The sequence below is a fragment of the Neovison vison genome, chromosome X (assembly GCF_020171115.1).
Source record: "Neovison vison isolate M4711 chromosome X, ASM_NN_V1, whole genome shotgun sequence".
Lineage (NCBI taxonomy): Eukaryota > Metazoa > Chordata > Mammalia > Carnivora > Mustelidae > Neogale > Neogale vison.
The window spans coordinates 41,626,958-41,648,577 of NC_058105.1; the positions used below are offsets into that span (position 1 = coordinate 41,626,958).

Genomic DNA, 21,620 nt, shown 5'->3' on the forward strand with positions numbered 1-21,620 from the left:
CCACTAACAACTACAAGTTGGAAATTCACTTTGTCTTCCAGAGGTTGAATTTATCCTCAGAAACCTGATGGAAGTTGGTAGCCATTATTTAACTCCATGGAACATTAGTGGAGATAAATGGGACAATTAATTGAAAGTCCTTTGGGGACTTTGAAAGAAGAATGTTATAAATGCAGGGTATTATCATATAGTATCTTTGTTGCTTGACCTTCTCATTTCCATTTGAGTGTTATCAGAACTATGCAGCTTTCTCCAATTCTTGCCCTAATCTACAAACATCAGCAACTTCTGTTTCCATCACTTTTATTATACTGGAGGGAATGAGAAATTATTCTCTCCCTAAGATTCAGCTGTCCCCTTATACCATGACAACCAAGTAGTTTCCATATGTTCCATAATCTATCTGTAACTATTTGAGCCAATCTAAGAAAAGCTCTTTGCTTCTCAATAATTTAAAAATCATCACACTTTATGTGTATATAGGTGTAATGCATTGAAGAAAAATATTCTAAAATGTTAACTTTAAAAAAGTAACTTAAATTGTTTAGGAATTTCCAGTGAGCATATCATTGGTTTATGCATTTAGATATCATTTAGATATTCCTTACCTACCAGGAAATAAGATTCACATACATGAATGACAACCATTGATGAATACAGGATAGTGCATAATGAAATTGAGGGTGATATGAAATGACTCAGGAAGTGATTATACTTGACAAATGATTAACCACATGGGTCCTTTGAATTCCTACTAGCTCTAAACTTCATTTGATTATAAATAAAAAAGTTCTACTGCATCTATAAAAGTTCAATTTATATAACCTTTTCAAGAGTACTCTTATACAAAGTAAATATATGTTGTAGTACGTAAAGAAATACTATTTGACCAAAAAGTGTAATTTTTATTTATTTTTTTAAAAATTTGAGTATAGTTGACATACAATGTTACATTAGTTTCAGGCATATGACATAGTGATTCAACTTCTCTATATGTTACGCTATGCTTACCGCAAGTATAGATACCATCCTTCACCACACAGTGCTATTATAATACCATTGACTGCATTCCCTATCCTCACCTTTCATCCCTGTGGCTTCTTCATCTCATAAATGGAAGCCTGTATCTCCCAATCCCCTTCACCTATTTTACCCATCCCTTCACTTTCTCCCCTCTGGCAACCATCACTTTGTTTTCTGTATTTATAGGTTTGACTCTGCTGTTTGTTTATTCATTTGTTTTTTTAGATTCTACATGAGTGAGATCATATGGTATTTGTCTTTCTGAGTCTGACTTACTTTACCTAGTAGGATGGCTAAATTAAAAAAAAAAAAACAAGAAATAACAAATGTTGGAAAAGATATGGAGAAAGAGGAACACTTATGCACTGTTGGCAGGAATGTAAATTGGTATAGCCACTGTGGAAAACAGTATGGAGGTTCCTCAAAAAACTAAAAATAGAAGACTTTTTAATTAAAAATAGTTGAGCTCCGGGGCGCCTGGGTGGCTCAGTGGGTTAAGCCACTGCCTTCGGCTCAGGTCATGATCTCAGGGTCCTGGGATCGAGTCCCGCATCAGGCTCTCTGCTCAGTGGGGAGCCTGCTTCCCTCTCTTTCTCTGCCTGCCTCTCCATCTACTTGTGATTTCTCTCTGTCAAATAAATAAATAAAATCTTTAAAAAAAATAGTTGAGCTCCTGTTCTGAAATCCAGTGAAAAAGGATACCTTTGACTTCTCTGAGGCAATGAATCAGAAAAGGGCCAATTGGCATGTAAAGTAATTAGGGAACTAACTTCTATCTTTAGTTCTCCCCCAAATTTCCCTCTATTAGCTTGACTTGATGACCTAGGGGTAGAGGAAAATACATCTTTTAGCTGAAATTAGTAGGTAATTGAATGTATCTAGTCAGTTATCATTTTCCTTTTTAGCTTATTCTCTGAGACCCTATAGAGGAGATGGACATTTTTTTATATTTAGCAATAGTGTGGTTTAGACTTTAAAAATAGTTATGAAATAAATATAAGGCAATGTACTAGATTCTGAAATGTCCCCAAGTATTCATAATATATCTTGGAAAAAGTTTGAAATCTCACAGAAATGACTAGCTGCTGCAGAACATTCTTTGACATTTCTCTGGAATTTTCCAGTGGATTTACCCATAAATATTCAACAACTAGAAAATAAATCTAGACACCTGTTTGTCTTTGGGGGAAGGAGAGGGGCCTGGTTTCTCCAGCTGGAAACCCAATGACAATTTCTCTCTCTGTATTTATTATGTAATAAAGGCAGAAATAAATAAAACAATCAGCTTGTAGCATGAGAATTATATAGAAGTTCAAGTTCCAGTCTCATCCCAGCCTCCCAAGGAAGCTCAGTTAATAAGCTCCCTTTGAAATCTGTTAACCTGTTTTCCACAAAGCTAAAAGTTGATCCTTGTGACTAAATCTTTCCATATAGGAACACTGAACTTTCTGCTTTCCCTCTGATGTGGTTGTCCTTTGAAGTGGTAACAACATCTGCCGTCATATAGAAAAAAACCTCAGGAACTACCAATTCTGTATGTACGCTCTAAGTTCCTAGAAAGACATCATAGTTGTGCTGACAGGAGTATGAATTCATAGAGTGTGATCCGTAGGAATGAGATGATGGTGTGAGGGTAAGAACACAAAGAACATGTAAAAGAAGCAGGGGCCAGACAGAGTCCTTTAATTTATTTGGTAGTTTGATTATCAAAGAGCTTTTTTCTTCTTTCTTTCTGATTTAGAAAGTTAATGTCCCCAAGCAAGAATGGAATGGCTGGGCTCCAGGAAGCTATGCAGTTGCATTTGACCACGTTTTTAACCCTGTTTATAAGTAGGCGAAATATTCTGGTGCCATTTTACCTATGAGGAATCTGAGGCCTAGAGAGGTAGGACCAGTTTTCCAAGTATTTCTTAACCATTTAGTGATAGACATGGGCTTTAGACTTGTGTGTTTGAACTTCCACATTATTGCTATTTCCATAAACCCCTGACTCAAAGAGATGTGTATGCAAGTCAGAAACTTATCCCAAAGGATTCAAGATGATTTAGAGATGTTAACTGGCTGATCAGCTAGCAGTTATTTTTCTTACTAAAATATATAATCATAGAGTTCAAAGTTCCCAACTAAAGAAACTTTTAAGAGTGAGTTTCCCACATAAATGTAAACTCCCCCAAAACCAATAAACTAAGATCAGATATGTTTGGAAAGCATTAGTGTGTTTGCTATTCTCAATTAACAGGAAGTCGAGCTTTTGAGAAACACATAAGTACATTATATCCATCAGGTCAAGCGGGTAATTTAAAACTCTCACACATATTCTAGTAATATGATGCTATAGCATTTCCTGGCTCAGGGCCAGGTGATCCCAGAATAGCATGAATATCCTAATTTTTGTCAAAAAGAGGCAGCTCAAAGATACCACAACTTCTTTTATAATTTCACCCAATTATAGAACCGAAATATTTTTCCCTGTGGAAAGAATACCAGAGAGGGTTTGGGGAAGAAGGGGATTTATTAACAGAAATGTTTGATGAAAGCAAAATTAGTCAGACAATTGTGTTTTTCATTTACTACGCTTTGCAGCTTCTTGATCTACCAAAGCATGCTATTAATCAGTACTATCTGTTTCATTTGGATATGCTTTGTCTCCTGAGATACACTCTAAACAAAACAAGAGCCTGGTGCTTACTAGATGAATCATGAAGCTGTTTATCAATACTTTTCTAATATAAATACAAAGTTTTTCTAAATGTGATTGTGTTAGTGGAAAAAGTTATTTTACATCCTGAGATCATATATATTAAGACAAAAAAGGTTGAAAAACATTCAAATACCAGATAACTAAGGAGGAAAGTAGGAAAAAAAGATATCAATGAATTATATTGATAAGAGCAGGAATTCTGCTTTTAGGTCCACAGAATATTTTGATAGATTACTAATATCTACCAAAAAAGAATTTTATTTGTCTGATCTTATTCAAGAGCCAGAAAATTATTAGAGTCATGGAGACTGCTTTGTAAGACAGTTAAAAAGCTTCAAGTATGTCTCCAAAGGCAAAGGAAACAAAAGTGAAAATAAACTTTTGGGACTTCATCAAAATCAAAAGCTTCTGCACAGCAAAGGAAACAGTCAAAAAAACAAAGAGGCAACCCACGGAATGGGAGAAGATATTTGCAAATGACAGTACAGACAAAAGGTTGATATCCAGGATCTATAATGAACTCCTCAAACTCAACACACACAAAACAGGCAAACACATCAAAAAATGGGCAGAAGAGATGAACAGACACTTCTCCAATCAAGACATACAAATGGCTATCAGACACATGAAAAAATGTTCAGCATCATTAGCCCTCAGGGAGATTCAAATTAAAACCACATTGAGATATCACCTTACACCAGTTAGAATGGCCAAAATTAACAAAACAGGAAACAACATGTGTTGGAGAGGATGTGGAGAAAGGGGAACCCTCTTACACTGTTGGTGGGAATGCAAGTTGGTGCAGTCTCTTTGGAGAACAGTGTGGAGATTCCTCAAGAAATTAAAAATAGAGCTTCCCTATGATCCTGCAATTGCACTCCTGGGTATTTACCCCAAAGATACAGATGTGAAAAGAAGGGCCATCTGTACCCCAATGTTTATAGCAGCAATGGCCACATTCGCCAAACTATGGAACGAACCAAGATGCCCTTCAACGGACGAATGGATAAGGAAGATGTGGTCCATATACACTATGGAGTATTATGCCTCCATCAGAAAAGATGAATACCCAACTTTTGTAGCAACATGGACGGGACTGGAAGAGGTTATGCTGAGTGAAATAAGTCAAGCAGAGAGAGTCAATTATCATATGGTTTCACTTATTTGTGGAGCATGAAAAATAGCATGGAGGACATGGGGAGAAAGAGAAGAGAAGGGAGTTGGGGGAAATTGGAAGGGGAGGTGAACCATGAGAGACTATGGACTCTGAAAAACAATCTGAGGGGTTTGAAGTGGCGGGGGGGTGGGAGTTTGGGGTACCAGGTGGTGGGTATTATAGAGGGCACGGATTGCATGGAGCACTGGGTGTGGTGAAAAAATAATGAATACTGTTTTTCTGAAAATAAATAAATTGGAAAAAAAAATGAAAATAAATAAATTGAAAAAAAAAAAAGCTTCAAGTAGAAAGTATCCTCAGACTCTTTTATATTTTTGAGTACTATGGCCAGGAAGACTTTTAGGCTGGATAACCTATGGTTTTGTCTGCTATTGTTCTTACAACAAAAAAGAGTAGTCTTCATTTAGCTCATATACAATAGCAATGTTTCTTAGAATCATACTAGGGGAATGACCAGTCTGAAATATCCTGTAAAGGTGTTAAAAAAGACATGAAAAGGCCAATTTAAGGCAAAATCTTCTCTTGGTTTTGTTATTTTTTGTGTTGCTTCTCAGCTACAGGGTTCTATGCTCTGTAGATATAATCCATCCTTCACCTGCTGTCAATACTTACCTGTTCAGGGAAACATTTCTTCTAGCTCCAGCTTTCTGACAGATGTTAGTGTTCAAATGTAATGATTGAATCTATGTGAATGTGTTAAAAGATAGCATGTTATCACTTCCAGGTTAGTGGCAGCCTTCTAGAGATAATGATACAAAGGGTTAAATTTGAAAATTAAAGGAAAGACAACTTGAGAGCTAATGGGGACTTTCAGTACTCACGCTGTATCTCCATCCGACAGACTTTTGATATTTATTCACTCTCACTCTCCTTCCTATTTCAGGTAAAGCAGTCTGTAAAACCAAGAACAAAATGTTATTAGATGCATTAGTACACTCTGAAAATGATTTATTTTTAATTGTTTTGTGTTCTTTTGGCACTAAATGGAAGAGTAACAGGATATTCTTCCTCTGAATTTTCACTAATAATTTTACTTAAATAAGATTCTTATATATACAGAAACTTGGCACTAAATTCACAGTAACAGATTTAACTGCCATATTGATGGGAAAATTACAATTTGATGTTAGTAAAGTGTTATTTCTCCTTACAAAACAAAGTAATTGATACTATTTATGGGCTGAACACACTTTCTGAATATTTCAAAAGTTAAAGTATCTAAAATGTAGATTAAATGTAGGTGAAAGCTCTTTCAAGTCAAAATAAGGAAATAAGTATTTTAGAAGGTAGCACTCAAAAAGTACTAGGTTTATTATTTGGAAGCCATGGTTTGTAGGGCAAAATAAATCCACAAAACTTCAAAATCTCTTGAAATTCACATTGGTTTGCAACATTTTTTTCAACATTTGACATTTATTGGCAAAATAAAAGACGTAAAACTCCTTAAAACATTTCAGCAATTCACTCCCTGCACAAATTGGAAAAGAAGAGTTTATGACATTGACAACAGTTCAGTGAATATATATAGTTTTTCAATCATAACATTTGATCATTTTTCTTTAGGGTATAGTGAAGTGAAAATTTTTTGACTTTTTGCTATGTTCATGCTAATATTATCTTGAGAAAGTGAGACAGTCATGCTGAAGAAAGAAGACAGAAATCAGTGCTTAGCAAATTCTGACAATATGCTATGAACCATGACCCAAATTTATGAATGCTAGCAGGAACAGTGCCAGTTAAACTGTCTCTCTTGCTCATCTGTCAGAAAATGCCTGAAAAATGTACATCTTTGACAAGTTCTTTCCTTCTACCCATCACAGAGAATCTAATGGTCTCAGTTCTCAAAAGGAAACGTTGGGACAGGGAAAAATATGTGATGGAACACTGGAGGATGAACATAATATTAGAGGAACTCTCCTCTTTGCTATCCCTAGAAACAGATAATCAACTAGAAATAGGCAGGAATATAGATATTTTCTTCATTCTTATAGAATGCCAAAATATGTGGACCTTTCACTGTGAAACATTTTTTATGTGTAAATATATTAAATCTATAACAAAGATACTATACTAACAGAAATAATATTAAATGACAAATATAAAAATCCAGATTAACATAATTATAATTATGCATAATAATGATTAAAAAACAAATATTTTCCGAGCTGTTTATCTCAATACCATAGTCCATTAAGTGAACAGAATATGGACAAGATATATTACCTTACGAGCGTTCATCACTTTAACAGCTGTAAATGCACCAGTTTTTTCATGGAGTCCCTGAAACACAGGATAGTAATAAACATTAAATGCTATCCATATAATCAAAAAGTATTCATGGATGAATAAATAAAGAAGATGGATATATATGTATATATATGAATATTATTCAGCAATAAAAAAGGAAATCTTGCTATTTGCGATAACACAGAACTAGACAATATAATGCTAAGTGAAATAAGTCAGAGATAGACAAATACCATACAACTTCTCTCATATGTGGAATATAAGAAACAAAACATATGAGAAAAAAATTAAAAAAAATAAATCAGTCAAGGAGAGAGAGTCAATTATCATATGGTTTCACTCATTTGTGGAGCATAACCAATAGCATGGAGGACAAGGGGCATTAGAGAGGAGTAGGGAATTTGGGTAAATTGGAAGGGGAGGTGAACCATGAGAGACTATGGACTCTGAAAAACAGTCTGAGGGGTTTGAAGTGGTGGGGGGGTGGGAGGTTGGGGTACCAGGTGGTGGGTATTATAGAGGGCATGGCTTGCATGGAGCACTGGGTGTGGTGAAAAAATAATGAATACTGTTTTTCTGAAAATAAATAAATTGGGAAAAAAAATAGACTCTTAACTATAGAGAATAAACTGATGGTTACTAAAGGGGAGGTGGGAGGATGGGTGAAATAGGTAAAGGGAATTAAAAGTGCACTTCTCTTGAAGAGCACTGAGTAATGTATAGAATTATTAAATCATCCCCATGCGGGGCTTTATTCCAAGACCCAGGAGACCATGATCGGAGCTGAAATCATAAGTTCAGTGTTTAACGAATGGAGTCACACAGGCACCCCTAAACTATGAATATTTAAAGAAATTCCAACTGGCTCACTTGAAAAATCAAGCAAGTTTAAGGAGTAGTTTTTCTTCTTTGTGTTTGTATTAAAATAGTGGACATAACTACCCATTTGAAAGCACTGATTTCTTAGTATCTTTAGGTTGATTTACATGGCACCAGAGCATCTATATGAAAAGTAAAAATTTCAGATTGAAGATAGGGGAAAAGGCGATGTTAATACTCAACATTTTTCAACTGATTATGTGGTATTATGTAGACATATATTCCCAGTGGACTCCTCTTATACACCAAACAAGTTTTTTTTTCCCCATAAGGATCACAGGTAAGAGTGATACATAAGTAATCTAATGACCTGTAAACTGTTTAGCAAGCCTTCAGTCATGAGAACCAATGATATTTATGGAAGGAAGAAGTCCTGAAAGATTCTTTTTTTTTTTTTTAAGATTTTATTTATTTATTTATTTTAGAGAGTGAGAATGGAAACAAGAGGAGGAACAAAGGGGGAAGAACTCTGCACTGAGCATGGAGCCCCATACAGGGCTCTATTTCAGGACCCTGAGATCATGACTTGAGCTTAAACCAAGCCAGACACTTAACTGAACCACCAAGGGGCCCCCAAAAGATTCTTTCTTATTGAAAACATTATGAATTCTAAAAATTTAGTCTTACCCTAAATGCAAGTACAAGTTATAGATTTATAATTCTTAAAAAAAAGGACATAGATGTTTGGAATCAGAGTTTTCATTTTGTGGCTAGTGCCTTTTAAAATGTTTCAACTTCTAGGGGCAACTGGGAGGCACAGTCAGGCATCCAACTCTTGGTTTCAGCTCAGCTCATGAACACAGGGTCATGAGATTGATCCCCAGGCGGGGGCTACATGATCAGGGCAGAATCTGCTTGAGATTCTCTCACTCTGTCTCCCCCAGCTCTCCCCCTACTCTCCCACTCTCTTTCTTTCTCTCTCTTTCTAAATAAATAAAATCATTAAAAATATTTCAACTTGTAGTCATAGAAAAAATTCAGTTTTATATTTACAGGAGTAAGGTTTCAACTGAAAATATAATGCCTTATCTAGCATAAGAATTGATTTGGGGGCTACAGTGAGTTAGATAGTGTCTCTCCCAAATTTAGATTAATGCATAATTTCAGAATGTGACCTTAATTGAAAATAAGGTCTTTGCACATGTAATCAAGTTAAATGAGGTCATACTGGATTACAGTGGCCAGTGATTGTAGTCTTGGCAAGAGAAAGGGGAGGGAGATTTGGACACAGAGACACAGACACAGACACAAAAAGTTGATAGCAATGTGAAGACAGAAGAAACTGGAGTGATGCAGTGATAAACCACGGGATTCCAAGGATTGCTGACAACCACTAGAATCTATGAAGAGGGAAAAAATCTTCTTCCTTAGAACTTTCAGAGGGAAAATGACCCTGTAGCCTTCTAGCCTTGAGAACTGTGAGAGAATAAATTTCTGTTGTTTCAAGCCACCTAATTTGTGGGTTTGTTGCTACAGCTGTAGAAAATACAGGGGTATTCAAACAAAAGGACTGTCACTAGCCACAGCTCTCATAAGAAAGACAACAACAATTTTTACTTATAGAATAATCAAATGAGGGATGGTTTGTCTGAATAATATTGTTAATATCTTTGGTAACATGTCAGTGAGTAAATGCAAAAGATGAACTGATTTCAGAAATGTGATCCTTAAATATATTATTTGTTTGTTGTCAAATCTCTTTTGATAAAGCATCCACTTCAAAGTATATGAAGATTCCTACAAGTTCTCTCATTAAAATAAAGCCAACTCATCAAAGAAAATCAAAAGTAAAAGAACTCTCTACCATTTCCACTGATGTTACATGCTACATAAGGATGTCAACACCTCTATTTTTTTCCCACTGATGAAACTGATAGGTTTTAATTCCACACATTTAAGGCTACTTCAATCTTATTGAGCATGACACTGTTTGTAAACGGGGCCCTGTGTCAGAAATGGATCAAAAACTTTCCAGTAACTAAAGTATGTCTAAAAATCCTGCCACCTTGGCTTAACTCCAGTTCTTGCCAAATAATTAAGCATTAAATAATTATACTGGTTAGATGCTTGTAGCAGTGATAGGAAGAGGCATGTGTTGCTGTTTTCAGTTTATGGAATCAGGCCTGAGAGTTAGGTCAGGGTGTTTTGTGTTGAATTGTGTCCTCTAAAAAATATGAAGTTCTAGCCATCTGTACCTGTGAATCTGACTTTTTTTTTGAAATAAGGTCTTTGCAGATGTGATCAAGTTAAGATGAAGTTATACTGGATTATGGCTGGCCCTAAAACCAATGACAAGTGTCCTTTTAAGAAGAGGGATATTTGAACACAGATACCCAGAGAGAATGCCACATGAGGACAGAAGTAGAAATTGAACTGATGTATATACAAGTCAAGGAAAAATTAGGATTGTTGATGATTGCCAACAGGCAAGGAAGACTTTCTCCCTAGACCAGTCAGAGGAAAAAACAGCCCTGAAGACTCCTTGACTTCAGAATTCTAGCCTCCAGACTTGTGAGAGAACAGTTATTTTTTCCTTTTAAGCTACCCAGTTAGTGGTAATTTGTTACAGTAGCCCTAGGAAATTGGTACACATAGAGGGATAGCAACTAAGCTAAAGGAATGGGCTGGAGTTGGGATAGGGTTCAGAAACTACTAACTAATGTATAAGGAAATGTCTAGAATCAGGTGACCAGTTTTGGGTGGGGCATGACAGCTACCAAAAACTAGAATTTTTAAAGAAAAGGAAAATTTGTAGGTTATTGACTGGTCAGAGAAAGGAAGTTAATGTTTTAGATATTAACCCCTTATCAGATAGATGGTTTGCAAATATTTTCTACCATTCTATATGATGCCTTTTTATTTTGTTGATGATTTCCTTTGTTGTGCAGAAATTTTAGTTTGATGTAGTCTCACTTATTTATTTTTCCTTTTGTTGCTTGTGCTTTTGGTGTCATATCCAAAAAAGTGTTACCAAGACCAACGTCAAGAAGTTTTTTCTCCTATGCTTTCTTCTAGGATATTCAAGTTTCAGGTTATTTAAATCTTTAATACATTTTGAGTTAATTTTTGTGAATGGTGTAAAATAGGGGTTCAATTTCATTCTTTTGTATGTGGATATGTGAATATGTTGGAAACTCCCATGTTCACTTGCATCTCTGGGAGAAAATACACATTTTTAAAAAATTTTGTTCTTACAAATTATTGTTTTAAAACTTATTTTATTTATTGTATTTATTATTTTTTTAAAGATTTTATTTATTTGACAGAGAGAGATCTCAAGTAGGCAGAGAGGCAGGCAGAGAGAGAGAGAGAGAGAGAGAAGAGGAAGCAAGCTCCTCACTGAGCAGAGAGCCCAATGCAGGACTTGATCCCAGGATCCTGAGATCATGACCGGAGCAGAAGGCAGAGGCTTTAACCCACTAAGCCACCGAGGCACCCATGTTTTTATTATTTAAAATTAATTATTTTATTTTGACTTACAAATTATTGTTTTCCTAATCATTTATTAAAGCCTTGTTAGTCAAAATTTTCCCACATCTGTATGCACAAATATGACAGGTTGAAAACTGGTTCTCATACATCCTTAAAAGAGTTAAAAATATTTCCTTCTTTGACTCTAAGAGGATACTTATGGGCCAAATTTCTATTCTGTGTTACTCAAATATGTGGCACGTTAGGAAGGATAATAGTCATATGTTGTCTCATATGACCAGTGGTTAGTAAACCACAGAGCTTTTAAAAGGTTAGGTTAGAATACACAGTTATCATACTCATGACACACATTTAGTGAGATAACTGAATGTCTTTAAAAGATGTCACCAAAGGCCATAGAACAGAGATAACCAACTTGGTTCTTATTACCTGTGATTTATTGTCTCACTTGAGAGTGGCATGAACACATTTTGTCAGACAAAGTATCCTAATGTGAGGTTTGGTAAACATATTCACTGTGTCTATAGAGGAATTAAACTCCAGATCTTGAAACCATATCTGGTTTAATATGCTTAACCATTTTTCAAGCTTTTATAGATCGGGTGATGGGCATTAAGGAAGGCACGTGATGTGATGAGCACTGAGTGTTACATGCAACTGATGAATTATTGAACACTACATCTGAATCTAATGATGTACTACATGTTGGCTAATTGAATTTAAGTAAAAAAATGGAAAATGTTTGCTTGTTAACCTAGTATTTTTGAGAGTTCCTTGACATGAAAGTTTTCACTTCAAATAATTTTAGATTTCAAGAATAGTTTCAAAGATCATACAGAACATTTCTGTTTATCCTCCATCTAACTGCTTCTAATGTTAACATACTTTTATTATTATTATTTTAATGTTATCATCTTATATCACCACAGCACAATTGTCACAAGTAAGAATCAATATTGGTACAATACTCTTAACCACATTGTAGTCCTTATTCATATTTCCCCAGTTTTTTCACTAATATCCTTCTTGTAAGACTCAGACTGGGATTTTGCATTCCATTTAGCCATTATACCTCCTTAGGCCCTTTCAAAGTTTCTTAGTATTTCTTGTTTTTCATGACCTTGACAGTTTTCAAAAGTACTAGTCAAGTATTTTGTACAGCATACCTCACTTTGCGTTTGTCTAAGGTTTTCTCATAATTAGACTGAGGTTATGGGTTTGGGAAAAGAACATCAGAGAGGTGAAGTGCCCATCTCACCACATCATACCAGGAGTATATGGTATGACCATGACTGATCACCAGTGATGTTAATCTTGAGTATTTGGTTAAAGTGATGTCTGCAAGTTTCTCCACTGTAAAGTTACAAGTTTTCTCTTTCATACTCTATTCATTAGAAGTGCTTGATGTTAGTTTTGAAAAGGGGTAACACTATCTTCCATCGTTTATCCAGAGAGCCTAGAAGTCATCTTGAGATAAACTAATTGTTCAGTGGTGCCACCTTGTGGTTCACTGGCCATATAGAAGCTGTTCTGTGATCTCAACTGAAGGCCATGTTGTCATAGGTCATCTCCCTCAATGAGATGTTGAACCTAAACCAGCAAATCCAATTTCTAGAATGTACCTTTTTTTTCAATTGCAGTATATGTTTTATAAGAAATTAATTTTAAACACCATTTGTTGAAAAGACACTTAGAGATTTAAAAAAAAAAAGAAGTTTGGCTTTGAATTCTAGATTGAGTGTTAAATAACCTCACAGTTTTTGCTGGTCTTTGTGAATATTATACAGTAAAATCACACAGAAAGTCTTAAACTATAGATGTGGGCTTTTCTCTGCTTTTCCCCCTACAATCAATAATACCACTAGTATCATGCAGAAGTCACTAGTTTCACTGTATTAGCAAAGATTCCTGAGTTTGCATGCAACGTATGACTTTTTAATAAATTCTCAAGCATCACAGAGCAAAGAGAAGAAAATTCTCCTAGCCCGTAATCCTATTATAAGAAAAGAAACTGCTGCTTAAATCTATTGTGTAAGTTCACAGACCCTCTCATATTTGAATAACAGAACATGATATGTAGTAACAATGATTTGTAGCCATTCTGGACGTGAAGTTCAAATCTACTGACATTCAGAATCAAGTAATCTATATCTTCACCTCAGGCAGTTCTTTGTCTTGTCATCAAGCTCATTCAACTTATTCAAGTTTAATTATTAATAGATGCATCTCATATAATATAATTTAAGGGACAACAGAAGGTCAAGTACTCAAAAAATCCCCCTCCACCCCACTACCTGCAAAAGTGCAAAAATCATTCATAATGTCCTCAATTTTATTAAGGTAATAAAACTCCCTGACTATTCAAATGTTGTCTAAGAGAAAGACACACTGAGTTTTTATTTGTCATTAACACTTTATCATAAGTTGGATGATCAGATTAGATAACTGCAAGAATGGCAATGAACAGTTAGGTGTTGGTGGAAACAGAAGGTGGAGAAAGGAAAATATTAGAGTCTGAAGAGTTCCAGGAAAGGTTGTCCCTGGAATGGAGAACAAAGTAAAAGTGAGTGAGAAGGGATATTCAAAGTGTGAAGGGAGGTAAAAATGAGGTGGGTGGTTGGAGAAGTGAAAAGATAAAATGTGACAAGTCTCGATTTTATTAGAGAAATTTACAGTTTTTACAATGTATACACATGAAACAATTAGAGAATAGAACCATATGCAAAGGCTAATTGTCAACATGAATCCTTGGGTGCCAAATACAGCTTAAATACAGTCTAAAGGGTTCAAGAGAATGAAAATGTGTTGCCATGTGAAGGTCTTAAATAAAATCCTAAAAAACAAATCCCTGAGTAATTTATGTTCCTACAACTATTTTCTAGGGCTGTCTAAAAGACAGTAATTGGGACAAATGTGTATTCTTTTTCCAGGACCACCTGAAATTATCCAGGAAAGAACATAAATTCCTCAATGTGTTGATTTCAATTTAGCAAGAATTTGTGTTCTTAAGTAATTAATTTAGATAATCAAGTAAGCAGCATTATTTAGTCTGTTTCCCCCAGGCAGAACACTTTATTACTGTTCTATTGCTCTGCAATGCCTCCAACCTGAACATTATCATTCTGGGTCTATCCTATCAATAGAAAATGTGGCACATTGCTGAATTTAGAATACTGGGCACATAAAAAAAAACATTGTTAAAAGGTATATGTGCCTGCTTTAAACAAAAATCAGTGCAGGGATATCTTTATATACATAACAAAAATGAAGGGGTGGTCATAAAAGAATTCTCTAGTTTACAAGTGGACTTGTACTAGTTTTCATTAAACACCAAACTTCTTAAATTTATTCTTGGAAAGTCAAATTACTACCTTTCAGATTACTTCCAATTTAGGGGAATAACTCAAAAGTAATATAGCAGGTCAATTTATACACTAGAGATCCAGAATCAAACCATATTGCAGAAGAAAATTGTAAATTTTCAGTATCCTGGTCACTTAAGAATTAGCCTTGTTGACTTCTAACTACCCACCAGTCTACCAAACTTCTTTTTTGTACGCATCATCTTAAGATTTCCATTTTTGTTTCGTAAGCTTGTTCTGTGCCTTTGGCCCTGTTCAGATGGAGATAAATAGCTGTTCCAGTTATTAATTATTTCTATTAGCAAATCTAAGGGATAGATACAGTCATAGAAAGGAAAGTAGGGAGAGGGTTAGTGCTAAAAGAGGGAATAGGTGATAGGTCTTAGCTAGGACTCAGTCTTCACAAATCCTTTATTAAGTACAGAACCACACTGACAATAAAAGGGTGAATTAATTACATAAGACAGTGATAATGAAAAAAACACATTAAGGTAATAAAATCTAGTTATGAAGCTCATAGTTATACCAAGGATTTAGTCACCCCATCAATAAAATTCGGTAAAACATAAAAGTTCTTAAAGTCTCGGAATAGAGTTCTTTTATTTTCGTATCCCTAGTGTCTATCACAATGGCTGATACATAAGACCATTTTAATAAATAATAGTTGAGTGAATGATGAATAGAGTGACTGAAAAGCTTCCTGGAAGAGGTAGAATATCAACTGGACCATCAATATGGCATAACATTTTAACAAATTCTGAAGGGTAGGGTAGAACCAATGAATGACACGCCATGAACAAAGGTTAAAAGATATGTCAAGTATAAGGTACAGGTACCAAAGAAGAAAAGAAAAGGAAAAAGGGGGAGTGGCCATAAAAAGATGAAGAGAAGAGGATGTGAGAATACCCCTGTTTATGCTATGCTAGAAAATTCAGTGTACAATTTTTTAATTAATATCTTGTTGAAAATAAGTGATCATGAAAATTAACCATTAGTTGTTTAGTATGTTGTGACTGACTTCTGTTAGTTAATGGTCTGAATGTAAAGCTCAGAGTGGTTAAGGCACTGAAAAATTAGTACTGAATTGCAGTAATGATCAATTTCTTGGGGATTACACATTTTAAACCATAACAAATGATTTAAAATAGCAGTTGTGACAGCTGTGTTGGAAAAATCCATCATTCTGTGGCAGTTAATTACTATGTTTTTCCCCAGAAAGAATACAAGACAGTCCTTAATGGCCTTGTAATTTTGATTAGGCTAAAATTTTTATTTTTAATCATGCAATTAAGGAAACTGTTGTGGAAAGACTGTCAACTATTCAGCACTTCCTACACTGTCCTTTCAGTTATTTGCTTCGCCTTCTGTTGGCAAATCTAAACCACATAATCCCCAAGGCATTCTTTCTTTCTTTTCAATTGGTTTTGTGGTGGCGGAAGGCCACAAGGCGCTCACTACACTCATGTCCATTTGGTAACCTTGTTTTTTATTCACACAGTTTTTTCCTTCTAGTCATTTGTTTGAATGCCAGCTTTCTCCTAACAAACAAATCAAGTGATGCTTCAAGGCCACCAAGAGTGCAGTCATAAACAGCATCTGGGAGTACTTTGTGCTGTGCTGTGGAGGGATGAGACAATATGGCTAACAGGGTAGTTTATGTCAGCATTGTGTTGGCAGAAAAATAAAGACATGAGGCTAGAGAGAACTTTCAAAATTAGCAAGTCCATATCCATGTCTCTAAGCAGGGACTTTAGACTGAAATGAGAAGTATTAGTGGTTTGGTTATTAGTTGAAAGTCTTTTCATTTTGTTTCCCTTTCTAGTCTTAATCACCACCAGTAGGCTCAACAACCCCTAAGGATTGATGAATTTGGAGCAGTTAGGATTCAGAGGTGTGGCTAAGATTAGAGGGAATCTAGCACAGATTGGTAGTAGTGATGAGTGGGTAGAGCTGGGAACATATAAGAGAACATGTCAGTCAGCCTTCAACTTCACAATTTCATCAGTAAGATTTATTTATTTCTAAAGATTGCCAAAGGAAGAGATGTAGCTTGTTTGTAGAGCTCCTTTAGCGATTTCCAGACTTCAGCTTTAGATTTGCTTTAAAAGTTTTAAGAGACTCACAAATGTGTAAATATTTGAAGTACTATTTGATAACTGACAAGATTAAGACTCACATTTTGTAAAACTCTCACCAAGCCTAGTGGGATTTTGCTAGGCCACAAAAATCATGCTCATTACGTTTGATTTTGGGACAATAGTCATTTACCGGACAAAGATCACTGAAGAGAGTTTCTGATTTGATATTTGCATGAGTACCCCATCACTGCAAAAGTTTTGATACAGCCAAGTGTTTCGAAGTTGGAGAATTCATTTTGGGTGTGACTTTCTTCTTTTGGAGAGAATTCATAATAAGCAGCACCAGATATTTCTGGCTTTGAGCAGATAAAGCCTGGAGTTACATAAATACTATTTTAACCTTGGCGCTTTAGGATTGAAGCCTTCTGTAATCAAGATGCTACAATTTTCAGGGCAAACGCTGCAGTTCAAGGGTGGGGGGCACAGGAACTACTCTTCCTTCAAGAAGAGTAACAAAGAGATTGTTGCTCGACTTTATATATATTGTTTAGAGACAGTTGTCACTTTTAGGTCACTGAAGAAATGCCATATCATTAAAAATATAAGAATAAATCTGCATTCAAATTGCGTTAGCTACATAAATGAAACTTATATTATAAGCTGGTATATCATAATCCTGAGGCTTCATAAATCCTCTTACCTAATTATAGTTGACCCTTAAACAACACACGTTTGAACTGCACAGGTTTACTTATTTGCAGATTTTTTTCAATAAATATATGAAACTTACGATATCAATAAGTACAGCAGAGTATTGTAAATGTATTTTCTCTCTCATATTATTTTCTTAACATTTTGTTTTCTTCAGGTACCTGGGTGGCTCAGTCACTCAGCACAGGTCATGATCCCAGGGTTCTGGGATGAAGCCCACATCTGGTTTTCTGCTCAGTGGGAGCCTGCTTCTCCCTCTCCCTCTGCTGTTCCCCCTGACTGTGCACATACGCGTGCATGTGCAAACTCTCTCTCTTTGCTTGTCTCTGTCAAATAAATAAATAAAATCTTAATTTTTAAATTTTCTCTAGCTTCATTTATTATATACAATACAGTATAATACATATAATATATGCATATATAACATATAATACATATATAACTTACAAAATATGTGTTAATCAACTATTTGTGTTATCAGTAAGGCTGTCAAAAGCAGTAGACTGTTAGTCATTACGTTTTCAGAAAGTCAAAAGTTATACATGAATTTTGATTATGTGGGGGCTGGTTCCCCTAAACCCCACCTTGTTCAAGGGTCAACTGTAGTCTATTTACCTATGTATCTCCACTACTGGACTGGCAGCTCTATAGAAGCAATTTTTTTCTATATATCTTTAGATTCTAGCACAATGCCTGGTACATAACCAGCATGCAACAAATGTGTTGAACTAAACCAAATCAGTCTCCACGTGGAGCTCTAAATTAGGAGGAGATATATAGGCAAAGGTGTTTATATGTATATGTGTGTGTAATGGTAGAAATTACACAGCTTTCACGCCAGCTTATGTGGGAGAAGTGTTAGAGGGAGCCCAAAGTCCAATGTGCCCCATGATACAGTGGGGTTTCCTGACAAAGACTAAAATTCTTCACCATAGCAGAGTACTCCAGGAACTTAAAGGCCATTATTTGTCTCCAGGTTAATTTAATTTTCCTGACCTTATAATCATCTTCGTGGTTCCACTGTGAAGCCACTCAAAATTCTTCAGAGCTCTCTTCAGTCAGAAAGCCTCAAGGGAGAAGATATGAATTGTTCAAGGTCAGGGTATGAACCTACATAAGTAATAAAATTGCTAATGCTCTTGCCAAATTAGTTCAAGTTTGTTTTGTCAGGTGATATTACCTAATTGTTATCCATACTTCCCCTAATCCATAGCTACTACTCCCAAAGTGTTTTCACCGAAGATCTGCTGTTTATACTCACTTTTGTTATGTCAACTGTGAGTACATGAGATGCTGAGATCTCCAAGTTCCTCACCTCTTTTTTTTTATCAGCAAACCCCCAAATTACCCAAACCTTAGCTAAATGGAGCCAAAGAATATGTACTGAAACAGAAATTTTGTAGTTAAAAAGCTACTGAACCACCAGCATAATCAAACAGAATAATGTTTTTCTTCATCCAGAAATATGGGACAGTCATGGTCTTGCTTATTAGAACTATGAAAGGAGTCGGAAGAGGACCTTCGTGGTTTCAGTGGCTTTGTAGCTTAGAAACTTCCCTATAATTTGAGAGAGTTTGTGTGCTTATATGGCAGCTTCAACTAAATTTTATTACCCTTGTTATTACTCCTGCAGGGAAAAATAGGTCAAAATACGTAGTAACATCATTTGCAAATGGAACTGCTCTCTATTGTGTTACAGCATTCAAACAGTGAATTGCACAAAATAGGAAATTAAAGTGCAGTGTTCTTGGCTGCAGGATACATACAACATTTGCTGGAAGTAAATGAATAGCTACTAGTAGGCAACTAAGGAGATACCTCAATGCACTGTTATATGAAAGCACATCACAGTCTACAGGGGACAGAAGTACAAAGGTACCGAGGATTGGTGCTAGAAAGGGGTGACATTATAAAACTTTCATTGCTGGTCACAAATTCAAGTTTAAAGACAGTCTGTAAATGTGCTCATGCTAAGGAAACTGTGAGGGTCCATACCTTGTCAAACACTCTAAAAACTTTCCCAATGCTTTATAAAGTAGAGTAAAATCATGACCTAGTGAAATATGACAATTTAGTACTTCATGGGGGAAGTCTTCTTCCCCCACAATCTTCTTTTTTCTCTCTCAGAATGACCATACACTACAAAAATAAAAGGGGACTCAGCTATCAAAGCCACCTTTGTATCAAGATTTTTTTTTTCCTTTCGGTTTTCATGTTCTCCCATTGTCACAGTATACTTTTTGTCTTTAAAGTTTTTCTGGGCTTGACCATGTAGGTAGTGTGTGAGGTCATGGGCAAAGGCAAAGAATTAAACTTTCTATGAGCAAACAGGTTTCAACACGCAACAGATAATGCTTCATTACAATGTCACAATGTTTTAACACAGATTGCTTTCTTTATGCAATGCATGAATCAGTTAACACTCATGCAAAATGCATTCCATCTGCTCAGACAGATGTAAGCTGCAGTGTTTCCAATTCTATCAAACAGCATAACTAGTTGAAAGAAAATCACTGAGACAGATGGGTGATGGGGATGGAGAGGGACTCAACAAAAAGAAGCAGCTTTACTTCAAAGTCTACCCAATCAAAACAGGATTTTCAAATCTCCCACGTTTATCACAGAGGGACAAACACAGCAGCCCTTAGCATGAAGCTAAGGTAGAGAGGATGTTGATGCATTACAGAAAAAAAAAAAAGTCCTTATAAACAGAATTGTCTCCACAATCTATAGCAGTGATTAGTGGTTCTCAAAGGCACCTTAGGAGAATCTACATTTGATGGGATGGAACTAAACCTTGGGGAAACGCCAAGGAGGAGGGAAAATGGAAAAGGAAGTAGCAGTGGGAAAAGTAAGAGAACAGGCACGGAGTATAAAAGACTAAAAAGAATAGGAGAAAAATGGCTTCCACAGAAGATAGCCCGAGAAATACCAATAACTCTTAATAGTCTAACCAATGCTATAAGGCATAGATGTAAAGAAAGTAAAAGATGTATTTCATCAATATCAATATGGTAATTTACCACTAACTCCTAGTTCCTGCCAGCCTAAAAAAAAGGGGGGGGGATCTTCATTCTAGCCCCTAGGTTGATTTTAAAGATACCTCTCCTTGAATTGACCTTTGTGGATAATGCTCTATGCTCTAGTCAGATGTTTACTCCCTTAACACTCCACTCTGCTGCCCCATTTCTTTAGGATCCTTCTCTGGTCTTTTCAATATCAAAGCATTAGCAACCTTCCTTTATCAAAGTATCAAGAAGGTCTTGTCCAGTGACCTTCCTTCTTACTAAGGTACTACTTATGCATTTTAACTGGAGATGTCTGCTTCTGGGGGCCTTTTTAACCCTATGGAATTATCTAGGTGGTGGGAATTTTAGCACATTTTGGCTACTATAGGGCTGGATTTGTCAATAACAGGCTATTTACTTCAAATGTACAGAAATGAAATCCAGGGTATGAAATCAACTAAAGGGTTCAAAGTTAAACCCCTCAGTGTATTCCTCAGAGTTGTGTGGCAAACAGAAGTAGGTTCAGGGAAAAGGACAGCGGGATAGAGCTACCTAGAAAATGCTGAGCTGAAATTTGTAACATAATAAAAAGAGAATGATGCTAGTACACAGGAGAATAAACTATAAGTACAGGAAGATCTTAGTTAAGGCTACCTAAAAGAGGAAAGCCATTGAGGCAAGTCAAATCTAGCAAAGTAATATGGAAGACTAAGTGACAAAGGCAACAATAAGATTGATTGATAAGGCTGAACATACACATTCATATAAAATATCTGCCTATTGTAATAAAATCTGCATCCCTGTGAGTGTATATACATATATATACACACAAAGGAAGACTGTTCAATGTGGAAGTGTAGCAATGATTCCCAGATTTGAAGGAAAGGACAAATGAAATCTAAGGGGATTGTGGGATCATAAAGAAACCAACTTTTCTTTCTTCACAATTTTCACTTTTTTCTTTCCTCCTTCAAATAGCTTTACCTTTTTTTCTTGCTATAT

The 21,620-nt window shown here is 35.7% G+C and overlaps 1 protein-coding gene across 4 annotated transcripts in view; it reads right to left on the reverse strand.

The window, feature by feature from the left end:
* Positions 1 to 21,620, reverse strand: part of NRK (Nik related kinase) — a 133,036-nt gene that overhangs the window by 64,947 nt on the left and 46,469 nt on the right. For 3 of the 4 annotated variants that reach the window (XM_044235532.1, XM_044235531.1, XM_044235530.1), the window contains exons 1-2: positions 7,125 to 7,176; positions 5,723 to 5,794 (exon numbers count right to left, since the gene is read on the reverse strand). In XM_044235532.1, the coding sequence (XP_044091467.1) occupies positions 5,723 to 5,794; positions 7,125 to 7,139 (87 nt within the window). In that variant the 5' untranslated portion in view covers positions 7,140 to 7,176. Of the gene's footprint in view, positions 1 to 5,722; positions 5,795 to 7,124; positions 7,182 to 21,620 lie in introns of those variants that run through there. The other variant, XM_044235533.1, reaches the window with a different exon arrangement.